The sequence below is a fragment of the Dromiciops gliroides genome, chromosome 6, assembly GCF_019393635.1.
Source record: "Dromiciops gliroides isolate mDroGli1 chromosome 6, mDroGli1.pri, whole genome shotgun sequence".
Taxonomy (NCBI): domain Eukaryota; kingdom Metazoa; phylum Chordata; class Mammalia; order Microbiotheria; family Microbiotheriidae; genus Dromiciops; species Dromiciops gliroides.
The window spans coordinates 115,908,272-115,928,190 of record NC_057866.1 but is presented as its reverse complement, the minus strand read 5'-3'; the positions used below and the strand labels follow the sequence as shown (position 1 = coordinate 115,928,190).

The window sequence follows — 19,919 nt, the reverse complement described above, 5'->3', positions numbered from 1 at the left end:
TTTATCATTTAAGGGCATATAGAGCTCTTTCCTCACAACTGGTGAGGCAGGTCATATAAGAATCATTATCCCTATTTTATACATAACCAATCAATGAATCAACAAGCATTTATTAAGCACCTACTCTGTACTAGGCCCTGTGCTAGGCATTAGGGACATAAAGACAAAAAATGAAGCAATTCATTTTCTAAAGGATATTAAATTCTAGCAGGGGAAATATACATACATACATATATACATACATACATACATACATACATACATACATACATACATACATTTCAGTCATGTCCAACTTTTCCTGACCCCATTTGGAGTCTTCTTGGCAAAGATCCTGGAGTGGTTTGTCATTTCCTTCTCCAGATCATTTTACAGATGAGGAAACTGAATCAAACAGAGTTAAATGACTTGCCCAGGGTCATACAACTAGTGAGAGTCTGGGGCCAAATTTGAATTCAGGTCCTCCTGACTCCAGAGCTGACACTCTATCCACTGTGCAACCTAGCTGCTACATACATAATATATACACACTATGCATATGTGTATATGTTTAATATAAGTATGTATGTGTATATGCCACATAAATGTAAGGCAATTAAAAATCAAACACTTTGGGAAGGCTCTATGAGTTTCAAAGTTAAAGAATTGTCCTACAATTTGAAGCCAGATGTCTTGACTCCAAGTCCAGAACTATGCTGTCAATGACACTATTTTTCTCCTGCCTTTTAGTCTTAAAAATAGAAAGAGGGAAAAAGATTAAGTGAGGCCCCTGATTCATTGAGATTTGCTCTATTTCTCAATTTCTTGCCATTTTGACAGACTCATAGCCATGGGAATGGAACCTTTTGATCAGGTTTCATTGTCCCTAGATATACTTCCACTGGTTGGTTTCTTTTTCTGTTTGTGCTAAATATGCTAATTCGTTTTTAAAAATCACAATGTAGACTTAACTGTTTAAGAAACTAAGGAAGTTCAGGCTATATTAAAAATAAAATCAACAGGTAGATAGCACTTTTTAGGCTATCAAAATGCTTCACATATATTAACAGATTTAAGCTTCATTGTTATAGAATTTATATGGACATACATACATATACACATATACATAGGAGGCTACTAGAAGGCTCAGTGGATAAAGCACTGGGCCTGGAGACAGCACAGGTCAGGAGTTCAAATCCAGTTTCAGACACTTACTATCTGTGTGACCTTGGGCTGGTCACTTAACCTCTTTTTGCCATATTCTACTGGAGAAGGAAATGGAAAACCATTTCAGCACCTTTGCCAAGAAAACCCCATGGACAGTATGGTCCAAAGGGTCAAGAAGAGTTAGACATGACTGAACAACTGAATAACAATAAATATATATTTTATACACACATATATGTATATATGTATGTAGTCAAATCTAGCAAGATAAACATAACAGCCTCTAGCTGAACAGAGGTTTTTCAAATAAGGCCCCTCAAGGCTTAAACATTGCCACATTTATAACCAGTAGTAAATTTGTGGCATTGTAAAACTGAATGAGTTGTTAGGGTTTCCCCTTCTTTATTTTGTATACCTTAATTACTGGAGAAGGAGTACATTAAAATTGAGATCTTGGGTTAATTAATTGGTCCTGGACTATAGAATTTTATAGACCACAAGAACTGAAGTAATGGTAGTGTAGGTACAATTGACTAAACATGGCTTATAAACGTTCCTGAAATTCCCATAATTAGCCCCACTGCAGCTATTGAGCCCTGGGATTTTATAGCAGACATAAATTATGAAGGTTAAAAGGAAGAAAAATTTTGAGTTGACATAGTGGCATATTTGCACAGAGCTATAATTTGAGTTAATGTGTTTTCCTGTGACTATTAATGAACCTTTTCTAGTTTTAAAATTCACTTTCGTATTTACTTTCTCCACATTGTTTTCAAGGTAATAGACTGGCTAGCAGGTGTGAGGTGTTAAATGCAGGTAATAAATATCTTATGAAAAGATGTCATAAAAGTCATGTCTGAAGTACTTAACTGCAAGGGGAGGGGGGTGATGAGACATGTTTGATCCCACTCTTGAAAGTCATTTTTATACCTTTGAGTAGACTGAAAAGGAAAGTTATGGGTATATTTAAATGGTGTTCCCTGTCATTGAATCTTGACACATTTTAACCTACCTGTTAAAGTGCAAGTTATAAATAGCTGCTCTCTCAAAGGTGTTCATTATACCTCATCGGGCTCTTGTTATAGAAAATGCAAATGTAATTTAAAAAGTGCCCGTTCTGAGTATGAGCGATTACTTGCTCCCTTCAGTATGCGTTTCATTGTCAGCCTATCAGCTTGGTTACAAGCCTGTTTTCCTTTCAAGCAGAGATCGGTTGAGCTTCTCTCTGTATGCCTAAGTGTATAATGGAAAATGTTTCACTTTCCCAGGGAAGCAAGCAGCTGTTGAACAACTACCCTGTCTACATCACTAGTAAACAATGGGATGAGGCCGTAAATTCTTCCAAGAAAGATGGGAGGCGGCTACTTCGATACCTCATCAGATTTGTTTTTACAACCGATGAGCTTAAGTACTCATGCGGCCTTGGAAAAAGGAAAAGGTCAGTTCAGTCAGGAGAGACAGGTCCTGAAAGACGTCCTCTGGATCCAGTTAAAGTAACATGTCTCAGAGGTACTGCATCCTTTTGCTCAGTGTCCACCATATGTGATCCCATTTCACTGCATTGGCTGTGGCTCAGTAGAAGTGTTCTGCTTTCCTGTATTTTTACTTTCCTGAGATCTCACAAGCTTTGTGTGGCCCATCAATTCCTTATCCAAAACTTTCTGGAGGACATTTTATTGGCTTTGGTATCAGTGCTCTGACTCAATGGTACATTGACATTACATAGCACTGTAATTTACATACTAAATCCTGATTCAATTTCAACCGAAGATCTTCTTTGACCAAAGTGGGATGGATGTGAGATGGGAAGAACCAGAGCATAGGACTACAAGGAAAAATGTATGGAGGAGGACTAGCAGGGGAAATGTATGGAAGAGTAAGGGAAGAAATTTTTTTTCATAATTGTTCATATAATTTTGGCTAGATGATTTCCAATTCCCCTTTCCAAATATCTTCCTCATATTCCATTTTCTAGGCCTTTGAGACTATTTAGCCCAAATTTATATAATCTGTTATAATGTTAGCCAAATATCAATAGACATTTATTAGGGCCAGAAATTCACCAAGCTCTGTTAGGTCTTTCCTATGCTATAAAAAAAAAAAACTTAATAGAAAAACTGTTGATCTAGTGTTTTAATCAGTATTAACATTCAATATGGACTACTTTAAAGTTGGTTGGATGTGTTGTGCAAATAAGATTAATAGGGAGGGAGGGAGAATTAACAGGGGAAAAATTGATTCAGCATGTGGACAGTGTTATAAAACAGTGTGAGACAAGCTCTGCCACTAACTAAATATATGACCTTGGGAAAGTCACTTGAATTCTCTGGCCCCCAGTTTCCTCTGAGCTATATTATGGTCCAGCCATCTAGATATCTGAGGGGTCTCTTCTGTGTGTATGTCTCTCTATCTGTCTCTTCCTCCCTTTTTCTTTGTCTCTCTTTTCTATCTCTCAGTCTCCATCTCTGTCTCCGTCTCTCTCTGTCTCTCTCTCTCCCCCCACCTCTCTGCCCTCCCCACCACCACCTCTCTGCCAGAAGCAGAACATGTGATAAATTATGGCCCTGCCTTGATCATAATTTAATACTTTAAAATGTAGAAGAACTGCCAAGGAAAATTACTATCCTGGACCTAATTCTGATTAATAATTAAAAACTGATTGCTAAAGTAGAAATTATAAGAATCTTAGGGAAATCTAGCTATGCAATTTTAGTGTTTGTGATAGATAAGGAGGGGAAAGCCTGATGTTATCTGACTTGTATCCTAGGTTTGGGGTGAGCTAATTTCAGAAAGTTCAGAAAAAAGATAAGATTCCCCTGGTTTAAACTTCTGCATGGAAAGCTTACTCTCAAAAGTGGTGGAATGCTTTCAGAAACAAAATTCCGATGATGCAAACAAATTATTTCAGTATATGTGACAAGCAAGAGCTGTCTAAAGAAACTCATGAGGCTACATAGGGAACTCATCTACTGAATTTTTTAAGAGAAATCTTTAAAAAATTTTCAAAAATAAATATATGGAATATGTTAGCAATAGAAAATAAATGGAGGTACATACAAAAGAATGCCATAATCCTGTAGAAAAGTGATGTGTGAAGTGAATACAAAAGGACAAAGAGTCTTAGCTATGTTGGGAGCAAGTGGAAGCTCAAAGAATGTAGAGGAACATGTTTATGGGAGATGAGATGACATCAGACAAAAGAGCACAAGTTTTTTTTTCTTACATTTTCTCTGATAATGAGAATATTCTTGAGATTGGAAACAAAAATGGTTAATAGGAAATTGAAACTCAAGATAAATGAAAATAAGGCAAGACAGCATCCAGTTACACTCAATGAATTCAAGGAACCAGAGCTAAAGGAGCTATAAGTCAGGGCACTCACAGCACTTCTGGAGTACTGGAAATAATGCAGGAGATAGAGCCCTAAAAAGACCCAGGTTTGAATTCTGCTGCTGACATTTATTAGCTGTGTGATTTTGGACAAGTTGCTAAGTTCTCTGAGCCTTAAGGGACAATTATGCCTGTAGTACCTACCCCTAACACACATACACACACACTACACACACACACACACACACACACACACACACACACACACTGAGTTATTGTGAAGATCACAAAGATGATGTCTATGAGGTGTTTTGTCAACCTTAAAGTGACATATATGTGTCAACTATTTTCGTGTGTGTGCAGTGATCTTTGAAAAATTACAGAGAACCAGAGATGTGCCATAAAGACATGAAGAAGGCAAATGTCCCCATTTTCAAAAAAAGAAAAAAGATAAAGGAGGTGGATTCTTCAAACTATAGGACAATATGCTTAAATTTGCTTCCTAGCAAAATTCTAGAATACATTATTCAGAAAGGAAAGCCAGCATACTGTCAAGAAACATCTAACCTCAGTTCCTTTTTTTAAAAAATCAGGGTTAATAGCCTGTTAGATCAAAAGAATGTCACAGACACAATTTACTTAGATTCTAGCAAGGTACTAGACAAATTCTCTCATGATAGCTTTATGGATAAAATGGACTGGACAATACTAATTAGATGGATTTAGAAATGATTGAAGAACTGGACTCAAGGAATAGTGAGCTTTTTGAAAGCAGGGACTGGGTTTGGTTTTGGGGTTTGAGGGGGGTGCCTTTCTTTGTATCCCTAACATTTAGCACAATTTCTAGCACAGAGTAGGTGCTTAATAAAAGGTCAACTTGGAGAAATGTCCTTAGTGAAGTGCCACAGGGATCTCTCCATTCAACATTTTTATCAATGACTTGGTTGAAGGCTTGTTTATCAAATCTGTGGATAATATGAAGCTGAGACTGGATGACAGAGCAAGGATCCAAAAAGATCTCAAAAGGTTACAATAATTGGCCAAATCCAGTAAGATAGAATTTAACAGGGTAAGTGCCAAGTACAAACCTTGGGTTTAAAAGACTAATTATACAAACAGAGAATGAGATATGGCCAGACAATAGTTCCTACGAAAAACATTTCAAGGTCTTAGCACATTGGCACCTCAATATGCATTAGCAGTGTGACATAACAGCCAAAAAAATCCTAATGACATCCTGGGCTGCTTTAATGGAAGCAGATGTTCTTGGACAAAGGTGATGATATTCCTGTTATACTATGACCTGCTCAGGCCTTATCTGCTATGTTGTGGGTGTGACAGTTTAGAAAGAATGTTGACGATCTAACATTCATCTGAAAGATGTTGAGGAGACTAGAAACTACACTCTACAGGGACCTACAGAAGGAATTAAGAATGTTTACGCTGGAGAAGAGAAGTCTGGGTGGGAGGCAGTCTTGAGATGTTTGAAAAGCTATTATGCTCAAGAGGGCTTCATCTTGTTTTACTTGGTCCCAGAAGGCAGAACAAGGAGTACTGAATGGATGGAAGCTGCAGAAGTAACTTCAGTTCAATATAAGAAAAACAGCAATTAGAGTTACCCCAGACTAGGATGGGGCTTCCTCAGGAAATATTACAGGGGAAAGAGCACTGACTCTGGAGTCAAAAGGTGGGGATTCACATCCCCCTTCCAATGCTTACTACTTGGATAACCTTAGGAGAGTTGCTTGCATAACCTGCTGGGACCTCAGTTTCCTCATCTGTAAAAAGTTGGACTAGATTGCCTCTGAGGTTCCTTCTAGCTCTGCCTCTGTGATCCTAAGATCTCATCTCAGACCAGAGTGCTAACAAAGACTGGATGACTGTCAGATAGATTCTAGACGAGGTTTTGACTTTGGGATGGACTGACCTAGGTGGCCTCTGAGACTATAGCTCTAAGAAAAAGCCGCAGGAATAATAAAGGCTAGTCCAAAAGCTATTCAATTTTGCTCTACTATGGAAGAGGCCGAGATTTTGTCAGGAGAAAGAATCATTATAGGCAAAAACTCCACAATGATGGTCCTGCTCAGCAGAGAGTTAATACTCTCTCATGGAGGTGGTGATGCTTTAATGTTTAGCAAGCCACCCACCTCATTAGTCACTCATTCAGAAGCCCAAGAAGCCCTCATCATTCATACAGATACTGGTGAGCCTACTGTTGTCTAGGTGAAATAGCAGTGGCAAGGAACTAAAGTCCATCCCTTTCTGCCAGAATGCCAAGGATGACCTGGTGACTGACATCTTTAAGCTCTGATCACAGAAACAGTATTTCTTTTACAACCTCAAAGACTAAGTACTTCACACTTTCCCCAATTCTTCAACATCTCCCTAGGTGCTGGAGTGATTTATATAGACTTTTGGTACACCCAGTAGAAAGTGTTTGTGTGGAATTTCAAAGATTCACTCTTTGGTTTGTAGAGAAAGTAAGTTCTGTTGTCTAAGTCCCATTCTGTAAACAACAAATAGTAAAATTCTTTCATTTGAACCCACAAGGGAAAATCGGCCTCTTGTTCCTCCCACTAAAAGAAAGTTTATGCAGTACTGATAGAAAACATCATATAGCCCCAATACTTACCTGGGAACTTTGACATGACTGATCATAAAACTAATAAGTCTAATTAGCTCTCTAACCAAAGTCCACTTTGACCAGTGGTCTCTGGTTGGGTTTTTTTTCTCCTTCATTTTTAGTTGTAGTACAGAAACACACATGTGGTAGGTACTAGCCCTGGAGTAGGGAATAAATAGGAAAGTAAATGACATTTATTTGTGTTCAGGTAGTTGGTTAGGTCATTTAGGCATTTGCCAAGAATGATAAAATGGAAGGGCCACTCAATCTGCTATGACCTAGATGTGATTCATCTACTTTGTAAGAATTTAGAAGAAATGATAACTCGTTGGTTGAGATTGGTGAGTCAGTGTGGTTGAAATTCATGCCTCTGTAGTTCAGAAGGTTAATATGTCAGAGAAAATGCTCAGTCTTTGAATTGATTAAATTATCAAGGGACTGATGCATCAAGTCTTGACTGACTGTCCCCCGAGGTCTTTGAACCCTTGAGAGAAAGGGAGAGATCTTTGATTTCCTGAGTGGGAATAAGCAGAGTACCTAACAGGGAAGCAATTTCTAAGGAAAGAGTTCTAGTGTGGGCTTTTAATAGAGCACTTGCCCAGGAAGCTAGGGAAAGGCTTTTTGCCTTCTCTTGGTCTCACCATTTACAGTGAATACTATTAGCCCCAAATTCAATGCAGCCAGCTCATTCTATCAGAACTATTAAAGTCATAATAGCTGTTTTGACAGTTGTAAAGTGTTGTGAATATGGGAAATGAAAGTTCTTGCTCTAATCCACTAATACTTTACTTATTGATTTTTTTAAAAGTTTCTTATGTTCATTTAAGGTTGGAAAAAGTTGGGCAGAGAGTGTAACATCAGAAACTACAGAGTGGGCCAAAAATCACAATGTTTTAATAACTTTTTGAAAATGATTTTTCTTTATTTTTGCCATTTATGAGATTTGATTTTTTCACACATAATGTAAATTCATTTCATTCATATATATATATATATATATATATATATATACACACACACATATATATACACTGTATAGGATGCTAAGGTATTATAAATTACAACCAAAAAATAAAGGACTTATTAAATATTGAAATCCCTTTGTGACTTTTGGCCCACCCTTTAAGTCTGAGAGAGGGGGAAAAAAAGAAAGAAGCAAAGAAGTTGTTAGGGAATCCCTGGGAGAAAGAGAAAACAGAAAAGGGTTTCTTTCTTATCCATATACGTGTGTGTCTGTCTGTATGTATAAACACACACATACATATATGTATATATACATACACACATATACATATATACAGTGTGTAATAATGCATATATACACACACATACATACACCCACATGTGAGTGTGTCACCTATGGTATGCAGAACACTATGCTACATACAGGCCGCTGGGCAGTTTAATGGCTAGAAGATGCCCTAGAATCAGGAAGACCTGAGTTCAAATTTAACTTCAGATTCTTACTAGCTATGTGGCCTTGGACAAGTCACTTAACTTCTGCCTGCCTCAGTTTCCTCATCTGTAAAATGGGACTAATATGGAGCTAATAATATTACCACCACCCCCAGGGTAATTTCAAGGATAAAATGAGATAATCTTTGTAAAGTGCCTTGCAAATCTTAAAGCATTATATAAATCTTATCTTTTATCATATCAAAGAAAAAACACCTGATATAATCCTTGTTCTATTCTTTTTCTATGTGTATCCCCAGCCCTTAGCAGCATGCCTTGCACACAGTAAGTGCTTAATAAATGCTCCTTCCCTCATTCATTCTCAGGAAGCTTATAAGCTAAAGAGACAAAACACAGCTCCTTGAGGACAGACAGGTGCTGTTTTGATCTTTCTTTGTATCCTCTGTGCTTAGCACAATGCCTGGCACACAGCAGGCATTTAATAAATGCAGAGTTGACAAGAACAGCTCAGTCTATGAGCATATTAACACAGTTGTGGCTCTTGAATCCCAGCTGATCTTTCCTGTGTCCTTTTCTCTAGAAAATCACACTAGTTTAGATGAGCAAAGTTTTTTTTTTTTGGTTTGTTTTTGTTTTTAAGACTGTGCCTCCTTGCTCAGACTGGAAGTGCTGGGCCCACTCATGACCCCTATCCTACTCCCATCAGCACAGGAACTTTGACCTGCTCTGTTTCTGACCTGGGCCAACTTGCTCCTCCTCAGGCAATCTGGTGACTCCAGTCTCTTCAGGGCTGACTACATGAATGCCCAATTTAGTGTATCAGCCCATAGGTTTAGCCCACTGCATCTCAGAGCTCCTGAGCTCAAGAGATCCACCAGCTTCAGCCTCCTTGGTAGCAGTGGGCACTCAGCATGTAGAAAATGTTCATGCAAGAAAAATCAGGTTAAAACAAACGTCAAAGTCAGCCTTACAGGGGGAAAATATTTGAGTAAGAATGAAAAAGATTGGGCAAACTTGAGGTGTGGACCCACTATCTAAGCACAAAAATATATAAACAACAGAAAAGAAAACCAACAGATTAGCTGTGGTCCTTCAGATACACAGACATTCATGAAACACATATTGATTAAGTAACTACTGTGCATAGAGCTCTGTGTAGGCACTGGAGAAAATAGAAATCGGAGATAAAACACGTTTCCCTGCCCTCATGGAGGATGCAGTCTAATAAAGGAGGATGAGCTACAAATCCAGATGAGGAAGATAATGCAATATCATTTCCCATAAGTTCATTAGAGAGTTTCAAACCAAGAGTGCTAAAATAACAGCTCTTATTTCTATAGCATTTAAAGATATACAAAGGGCTCTTCTCACCACCATTCTGTGAAGTAGGTAGCATGGGCATTATTAACCCACCTCCTTTTGCTGACATATAAAGCTGGCCATTCCCGTGGTAGGCTTAATGCATTTTTAAGCAATAGAAGCATAGTCCCTATCCAAGGCTTCCATTTTCTCCTCTTGCAGAGAGTGTGGCTCCCCACAACCCTGGTAACCCCGAGGGGAGTCATGGTAAGGGCCTAAAGACTTTGTTCCTTCAAGCTCCTGCCAGCTCCATTCCTATGAAGTATGTGTTTCACTCTTTTTTTTTTTTTTGGTGAGGAAATTGGGGTTAATTGACATGCCTAGGGTCACACAGCTAGTAAGTGTCAAGTGTCTGAGTTTGGATTTGAAGTCAGGTCCTCCTGACTCTAGGGCCAGTGCTCTATCCACTGTGCCACCTAGCTGCCCCTGTGTTTCACTCTTGTGCTGGTATAGAGGAGAACTCTAGGCCCTCAGAGCTCTCTCAGAAGCACCAGAAGGAATTGGAATAGTTATACAAAAGACTCTATTTCTTTTGCAAAATACATTTTGTGTATTTTGAATTGGGGAACAAGTTTGTGAAGCTTTAAAGGAGAATAGTAGGGAATATATCATTTTACTTAAACAAAAAGAGCAAAGACAAAAATGGACTTTTAATTAGTTGAGGTCTCATGATCCAACATCCTAAATAAGAGTAATAGAGCATATATGGTCATGTTCTTTATAATGAGTGCTTGGAAACTACCAAAGAAGTCCCTGAAACTCTGAGAGGAGCAGGATTGATGGAAGGAAATACAGGCCAATTCTAAGTTCTGCCAATTCAACTAGGGTGTTTGAAAGAAGAATCAGAGCTTTCCAAGGTTCCTACAAATAGTATATTTCCAGGATATCACAATAGTCATGTTAGCAAGATCCACTAATTCTATACTATCTGTCAGTTATTCATTTAGGTCTGGTCTGCAGGGTAAACATGCTACTTTTTCTGTCTCATTAGGTATAAATTCAACCTGACTGGTCTTTTCATTGCTTGGATTCTGCAGTTTGTTTATTTCACCATTGACAAAGGGCAATTACCCCTCCAGAATTTTTTGCTTAGGTAACCCAAAATCTTTATATACATGAATGTTTCAGCTTACCTACAATAGTTTCTGTGGGTAAATAGTGTCTTTAAAGATATGTAATCCAGGATCCAGAGCAAAAGCGTACTGGTTCAATTGATGACTCTGAAGGATGAAATAAAAAACAGACAAGAGGAAACAAAGAGTTAATAGGCTAAAATGAGAACTTCCAGGAGCAGCTAGGTAGCACAGTGGATAAAGCGCCAGCCCTGGATTCAGGAGTACCTGAGTTCAAATCTGCCTCAGACACTTGACACTTACTAGTTGTGTGACCTTGGGCAAGTCACTTAACCCCCATTGACCCACAAAAACAAAAAACAAAAAATGAGAACTTTCATAGGATAATTTTAGTTCTCCCAATTATATATTTTGAGCAGGAATGAACCTTTGAAATGAAACTACGAAATGACACCCTCATTTTACAGTGGTTTCAAGGGGTTAAGGAACTTGCCCAAGGCCTCAGCGGTTATCACGGACAGAAGCAAGATTCAAACCTAGGTTGATTCTCCAATTCCAAATCAAGTCTTCTTTCCACTCTATCATTATCTATTACCATGCTTTGCTACTGTTGAGAGAAACATTAGGGTTTTTTCTCTTGATATTGGACATAATATCTATTGTGATGTGTGGCCAATTAAAAAATACAGGATTCCATAATACCAAGAGCCAATAAATATACCTATTTACACATCAACTAGTTATTATGGAGTTACATAGAATAAGGAGAACAGAAGCCCCAATTCTTAAAAACAAAACAAGATTCAAACCAAAAAAATAAAATCCAATAGTGAATATTGTTTAATTGTGGAGGACAATTAACACTAACTAAAACTAGAGGACAGAAAATGGATAAATAATGTTTGCCTTGGTTTAAAATATAGTACATTGACAATCACATACCTTTACTTAGAAATGTTTCAGAAAGACATTTCAATCCAGGTTGTTAATGTTAAGATAGTTACTAAGGAACTATCTACATCACCTACCTCATTAGGAAAGCATAGGGTATATATAAAAGTATAACTACATTTAAGAAGGCACTACAGCATCATCCATAGAGAGTTGGTCTGAGAGTCAGGAAGACATGGATTCACAACTTTCCTCTTGCATATGCTGGCTATGTAATGATGTATAATTATCTTAGGACTGTAAATTACAGAGGAGTTGCTAATATGGTAGAGGGCATCTTCAAGTTCATTATAGCAACAAAATAGCAGGTGTGGACCAAAAGCAAAAACAAACTTATTCATAAAAAAAGTAAAGTTAATCTGTATTTTCATTTGGGTATCTTATTTACCTGAGACATCTAGAAGGGTGGTCTCTGGGTTCTTTAAGTTCATGGTAGAACAAGCTTCTACAAATGCTACTGAACTTGAAAGGTTTAAGGTTTGTTCTTTTTTGTTTTGTTTTGGTTTTGGTTTTTAGTGAGGCAATGGGGGTTAAGTGACTTGCCCAGGGTCACACAGCTAGTAAGTGTGAAGTGTCTCAGGCTGGATTTGAACTCAGATACTCCTGACTCCAGGGCCGGTGCTCTATCCACTGCGCCACCTAGCTGCCCCAAGGTTTGTTCTTGATGGAGGACTATGTACTATCCAAGGATCAGCCTAGCTAAATATAAAGCCAGTGATAATCAGCAGGTTGACCATGATACCCTATGAAAAGAAAGGATAACAAAAATGAAATTGATTTTAAAAATAAATTTGTCCCTCCAGACTTGCTCATTATATGGGATTGGTAAGAAGGGAAAGTTTGATATTTTAGATTCAATCTCACTTTTAAATTATTAAGTAATATAAGTCCATGTACATAGAATACAGTTCAAAACCCAATTATAACCTATAGTTCAGCAGTTTGAAACTGAGAAACAATCATTTCCACCCCACTTTCGTCTTACTCTATTGAAATTTGCAGACTTGTAGCTGGTTGAAAGAATATTATGTATCATGATTATGCCTCTAGAATTACTAAAATAGTGAAAATTGCCAACATGAGAATGGATACAGATAATGGATTTGGAAATCTACTCTTCTACTGTGTTTAGACCTACACTGCCCATCATACAAATGATATTTAATTTTTTTTTCCAGAATTTCCCTTAAGCTTTCTTAGTAGAGGATGGGAGGTGGGGCTACTATTTCTGTATCTCATTTACATGGTTGAATTTGTATTTTGCATGTGGCCAGATAGATTCATAGAGGAATAAATAAGGCCCCACAAATGGCTCATCATAGCATTCCACTGAATTTCCCATAAAGCTCTTTCCATAAAGCCTCGACTTACACAGTCATAGGACTGCTATTTTTCTAGTTTACTATGAGCTTTCAGTAAGCAGTCCCATTTTTTCTTTTGCAAAGACCAGCTTGTTGTTGTTGTTTTCTTTTCTTGTTTGGGTCTTTTTTGTTTTGTTTTTATTGTTGTGTGCTTTCTCACAGAGTTCATTAGGATGCACTGTACTTCCAACCCGGATTGGTGGATGCCATCGGAGGAGCAAATAAACAAAGTGTTCAGTGATGCAGTTGGCCATGCCCGGCAAGGACGAGCTGTGGGGACTTTCCTACATAATGGCAGCTCATATTATGAAGGGATTGAGCACCAACCTTCACAGGATGAAGTCTTCAATAAAGGTTCCCAGGATGCAGCTGGAGATTGATGGAAATCAGAGGAAATCTATTCCATTGTAGCAGCCAGCCAACTAGAGAATACTGATTGTGAGATAAACTGTTAATATCAATTAGGAGTCCAAAGCATTTCATATTCAGTCATACTTTTGACATCCTACCTTTTCACCCTCTTAAACACAAGTCCCAGATAGAAATCCATTTCAGGGTCAGCTTGGGAAGACATCATGCCTACTACAGACTTTTCAGAGTCATTAATGAAAAACTGCAATTGGTTTCAAATGCTTTATATCTAGACTATCAGGTGGGGAATATAAGTGGACTTCCAAGAAACCTTTATGAAATCATTAAATGCTGCCATTAAAGTTGGCTATTGATCTCAAAGTAAATGTTGCTCAGTATTCTTTCCATAGGAAAGGGTGGAGATTTTCACAGTTGTTTTAAGGTAAGTGATATTTGAATGAGTAGGACATATATAAATTAATGCATTGCTTTATTGTCAATAAATTTCTTTTCATAGATTATTGAACGCCTAATCTCTAACAACTCAGACAAGGCATACATGGCTTTAGTAAGCTATTCCTATACTATCAAAGTGCAATATTTTTAAAAATCAATCCTCAAAATACAGAGAACACAGAATCATCTATATAGGCATGGCTTATTTGCAGTCAGTTCACACTCAGTCATTTTTACTGCTATTCCATCATGTTGACATAGAAGGTACCATGTCATCTCTGAAGTTTACAAAAACTGTAATACATTTTGTCCACTCAGCAGAGAATCGTTCAAAAGCCATCTTTCAAATGTCTGAAATTACAGATTCACAGAACCACCATTTCAGACACCTTAAACAAGGCTATGTTTACACAATCCCAAAATAATTGGTTTAAAAATGGAAATTCCAATCAGTTGCTTGGTCTGCAACTGTGCCAAAAATTGGCTTGGCTCATTCTTCTCACTGAATCGAACAGATGTTCTGACGTCATAATAGACACAGCTTCAATGCCATTCAGTTTATTATGCAACAGGATTTTCAGCAATTCTCCGTGAAACTTGTTTATTTTCTGTCATGAACTGGCTTCTCAGCTCTTGTATGTTTGTATCAAACTTTAAAACTTCTATTTATTCCTCCATTTGTTCCACCAACATTGACCAAAATGTATTGGCATGGCCTTCAAGAGTAAAAGGTGATAGCTATGTCAATGACATACCCTCCCTCCATACACATTTCATCTGTAGAGCTACATATGTGAAACTAAAAATGTCCTTGAAATCTGTCATTTAAAAAAGTGTCATATAGATACTAGAGTAATTATTCCTGAGGGCTCCAGGATCAGATGTCAAGTGACACTTCTTTTTTGAAACTATGCCAAATGATTACATTTCTTTATAGAAAGAGTGGTAAAATGGCAGCTTTTATTGAGTATTCAAGCCATTCATGGGAGTGGCTACATGAAAAATGATGTTGAGTGTATTTAATATAGGTGTGTCCTGCACACAGTGTGTACTCAATAAATATTTGTTAAGTGAATTGAAAATGTACATGTTTGTATTTATAAAATATTACCTTGCTGGGTTTCTCTCTAAGTAAGAAATTGGCCCTTTTCAGTCACTTATTCATTTGTGGTTTTTTTCAGTCAACAAATACTTATTGAGTACCTGCTGTGTGAAAGACAAGGAGGTACTTTCAACAGTTGCTTGTTTCCTTTGTTATGAGTTATAGCATCATTTCATAATTCTAAAGCTTAAAATTTATATGTTATTTCTATTGTCATTGCCTAACCTGTTAAAGGGTATGTGCTAGAAAACAATGTCACAATCGTTGTTGAGACACAGGGGCCAACAAATTAAAGGAGAGCAACTACAATGTACTGGTGTCTATAGGTACTTATGTAAACAGCTGAAGATGTCCACATCAGCATCCATCTTCAAAATCCAAGAAGGAAAAATATTTCATATATTGAAGGGCATCAGGGAATTGTCTTGACCAAGAGGAATGGGACCTTTTGGAAGAAACAGACCTGTCATCAGGGGTCTGATGACTTTGGGTCAGATAGAAGAACAAACTGAAAGCAAAGAGATGTATCAACACACTAAGGAAGACTGATATCTCCCTGTTGGAAGATTTAGCTTCTTGGGGTACAGATCGGGTTTGTATAACCTTTCAAGCTCAGTTGTAGTACAAAGCCCATCAGCAGCATTCTGCATCAACTTAGGCTAGATAAGTAAAGCATTTCACAATAGAGGGAGGAGAGAAAAAGAGAGATCATCCAAGGGAGAAAAGGGGAGTATTTGGAATGCAATTGGCAGGATTGATTGTTGGAATAAGAAAACATTCCATGTTCAAGGGCAGGGAACAAGGCTAAGTGACCAAATACCTTTACAATTAAGAAAGAAGTCCTTTTACACAAAACTGCAGGGTGTCTTATCCAAGTAAAGCAAGCAGTTGTTTTTACCATATCTTTAGTTTGTTATTATTTTATTTCTTCTTCAGTAGGAGTTGGGCATTTTCTAGTACTGGGGCCACCAGGTGGTTGAGGGACTAGTCCATCAAAATTTTGCAAAATGATTGTGGTTTCTTCCATAAGGGCTTATTTACAGAGCAGGGCTATCGTTATTTAAGGATAAAAAGTTGGCCAAGAAAGAAAACACTCATGATTTCATTAGCTTTCTCTTGTATTTGAATAACTTCTGTTTATTTGGACTTGGGAAGTCAGACATTTCTCCTTCACTGTCATTCCCAAAACAAATCTGCTTTTTTCTGAAGGAATACAGTTGTGGCCAGGAAATCTCATCATTTTTTCTAAACAAAATGAAAGGATGCACTAAATGATTCCCCTGACTTCACCTGGGAGGTCTTGGGCCTTGCTGGTCTTGAATGAAGGCAGATTGTTCTAGGGCACCCCCTGATCTTCCCTGTCAGAATTCTGTTATCTAAGTATAAATTAGGATGGCTCGGGGCAATGCTGTCCATGTATCAATATGACTAAAAAAAATGTGGTGATTGGTCCATAATCATTTCAGTTTTTGCCACCACCACAGCTTAGATAGCCAACTGTTGAGGCTTTGACTATGACTATAGGCATCACACCAACTTTGTCGAAAGGAATGACTGTCTCTTGACTACTACATTTAAAATTAGTCTATCTGCTTCTTGTTTCCTGGCATTTCAGGAGCTTATCAAACCCCCTCATTTTATAAATTAGAAAAATTAGGTCTAGACAGATGCATTATGTCCATTTTACCATGCTGGGTTTTTTTTACTGTTTCAGTGAGTCCCTGAAGTGTTTCTTCTGCCCATCTGACTTTGGCTGCCTCACAGCATCTGTTTGGATATCTGTCTCATGGAGAAAAGCTTGGTAGCATTGAACTTCCCTTTCAATGATGCTATGTTACTGTGACTCCAGGCCAGTGGTCCAATAGTGTCATTTAAGTTTTTAAGTATAGTTCAAATAATATTAACTGGTTAAGAGGTCAAAAGTATCGCTATAACTGATACAAATGTCATAACCATCATGAAGGTTGGACACATTACTGTTATAGGGACCTTTTGGTTGGCTTGGAGTTTGTGTTAAATGATCTGCTCTTCTCTTCCCATCCTCCAAAATATAATACTGACTCCTTTGATTTGGTCATCGACATCATTGTTTGGCAGTTTTAGCACTACACCAGTTTTCTGGCCCCTTCAAAGCATTGCTTTGAAAATCTGATGGATCTGCAATTTCATTTGTGTGGGTATTCCTTCAGCCAAAGGAGAATCGATCCCATCTTAGATGATTTTTTCTGTGTTCACATCTTAGAGTATCCACCCAACATACCGAAGACCTTCCTCTAGTTCTTTTTATATGTGTGTAGGGATGAGAGAGTAACAGTGTCTTCTGTCTATCTGTTGTCTTCTTCTTGTCTATATAACCAGCCCACTTCCTTTTCTGGGCAAATGTTTCCTTAATGATGGTGAAAGTGCTTTCTAGACCTTAAAGCACTTTTATAAACATGCATCATTTATACTTCTTTCATATGAGTCATGTTAGTAACATGCTGCTTCCTACTCACCCCTATCATATGTCTTTTTATTGCCCTTTAGGCTATTTGTAATGTTGAGTCTTCTAAGATCTTGGTGTCCCATGCATGATTCACAGCCGTCTAGCACCACTGGGAGAATCCTAGTGAAGAGATGGCTTTTTGTAGCAGCAAATCTCCCTAGATCTCAGGATGATCTTCCCTGCCAACAGAGCATTAAATAAACAAAATTGAGCTGCACTCTGACCTGATCAGACCACCTCTAAATAATGTGGTCACTTCTTGGCCTCACATTTTTAGGCGTTCCATCAGAAAGCTATAGAAAATCCAGAAGCAACAATATTGAAGGAAACGAAAATCATTCCAACACAAGGAACTAGCCAGAAGAGGGGCATTGTCTTTCCTTATTTGGAAATTTATCATGAATGTAGTGTTAAGCTCTCATCGTGCCCTATATTTTTTTCCTGTGTATATCACATGTCAAAGGTAAAGCCTGCATTTCACTTTGTTGGCTGAAGCCATACTGCCATGGATTGGGCTGTACAGAACCTACACAGGACTTTGGCCAGGATCTTGTCAAGAAAGAAGCAATATATCACAAAGATATCAAAAGCTTTTAAAATTGAGAGGCCCAGGGAGCATTTAGTCTCTCTTTGTTATTTTGCAAAGAAGGAAATCAAGGCCTAGAGATTTACCTAGTCACGTAGTGAGATGGTGACAGAGCCAAGACTAGAACCCAGATCTCCTAAATTCCAGGGTCTAAGAGGCTTTCCATGATAGCACGCTACCTCCCTAATAATTATGGCAGTTAGCTTTCTGGCTTTCAAAGACTTTGAGTTAAAAAGCCTATGAATATTTCTCGCTCTATTCCATCTACATAGAAAAATGCCACCAAAGATATCTAAACAACTCCTTTCTCTCTGCTTGAAAGTCCCAGGAGATGTGCTACTAGGCCCTAAAATTTAACATCATGTTTCTCACTATAATGGTGACTTCCTCCAGACATATAGCTAAGTCACATTTTCTATGCTTCAGAGCAGAAGTGTCAGGGATGACCTGAACCAGATTTAAATGCAACTGAGAAATATTTAACAAAATAAATAAAAATATAATAGAACATAATGTTAAAGTGTGGTTTTCTAGATGATCCCATGATCTGATGATGAGGGACTTATTGTTTATTACCTGATCCTGGCTATCTGAGGCATTATCATCAAATCAGATTTGATGATGTTGGCTAATGGTGCCTTTGATGTTTATGGCTGTCTGTTGAATGTGTCTAGGTAGGCCAGTTTATTCAAGAAACAAACAAAAGATAAGTTGATTTCTCCAAAACATAGGCATTCAGTGCTTCTGCAGTTTATAGAAGAGCTGATCTTCCATTTCTACTCCCCTGCTTATTCTAACAAGTGGCATTTCCCCTCTATTAGCAAGAGAAAGGACTGGGAGAATATAGTCAACAGGGGCATCATACTGTCCAATAAAATAAACAGTCTAGCAATACACAATACAGATAGGTCCTAATCAATGAATAACGAACCTCATGAAATGGTCATATACATTCAAATTAGCACTTTTCGAAATAAGAATTGTGTTGAGTAAGAAAATCAGTTCTAGGTCAGTGCAACTTTGAATAATACAACAACTTCATAGGATTCCTTATTTACACTAATCAGGTCCTGGGTGTATAAATAGCTACCAGCTCACTGCTCACAGAAAGTGTCTGGTTACTATTTCAGACAAGTCCATGTTCACTTCCTGCATTTAGATTCTCACACAGTGTATGCTTTAGGACCTAATTTAAACATCATCAACTACCTCTTTGGGTTCATTTTAAATTTTAGGGGAAAAAAGTCAAATTCCTCACTTCATGTCATTTAGTGAAAGAACAATACCATGCTCCTTTCACAGTCCAGATCTTCTGTGGTAAATTTTGGTGGCACTTAAATTCAAATTTATAGAAATATAATAGAAAAATGACTTTGCAAATATGATGCAAGTCTTGCTGGTGTGTGTTTAATGTGGTTACATTTGCCAAAACTGCTTGGTGAAATGTCTTCTAATAGAGCACTTGAGTCAGAACTCTACTGTAAATGTGTCTAAAAAGCAGTATGTATCTTTGATGATGTATTTTTGTAAACATTGTGATGGTTTCTTTCAAATGTATGAATATGGGATAAAAAGAATCATCTCACTTGGAGTAATGTCAAAATGTATCACAAAGTGGATCATAGACCTCTACAAAGTTACCTACTTGGGTTGACAATTGGGAAATGTAGCTTTGCTGGA

General features: G+C 37.7%; 1 protein-coding gene across 1 annotated transcript in view; it reads left to right on the top strand.

Moving 5' to 3' along the window:
- BEND4 (BEN domain containing 4) overlaps nt 1–18,653 on the top strand; it is a 50,848-nt gene extending 32,195 nt beyond the window's left edge. Inside the window, exons 4-5 of the mRNA XM_043973449.1 lie at nt 2,415–2,655; nt 13,422–18,653. Coding sequence (XP_043829384.1) covers nt 2,415–2,655; nt 13,422–13,639 — 459 coding nt within the window. The 3' untranslated portion in view covers nt 13,640–18,653. The remainder of the gene's footprint in view (nt 1–2,414; nt 2,656–13,421) is intronic.
- Nucleotides 18,654–19,919: the final 1,266 nt, after the last annotated feature.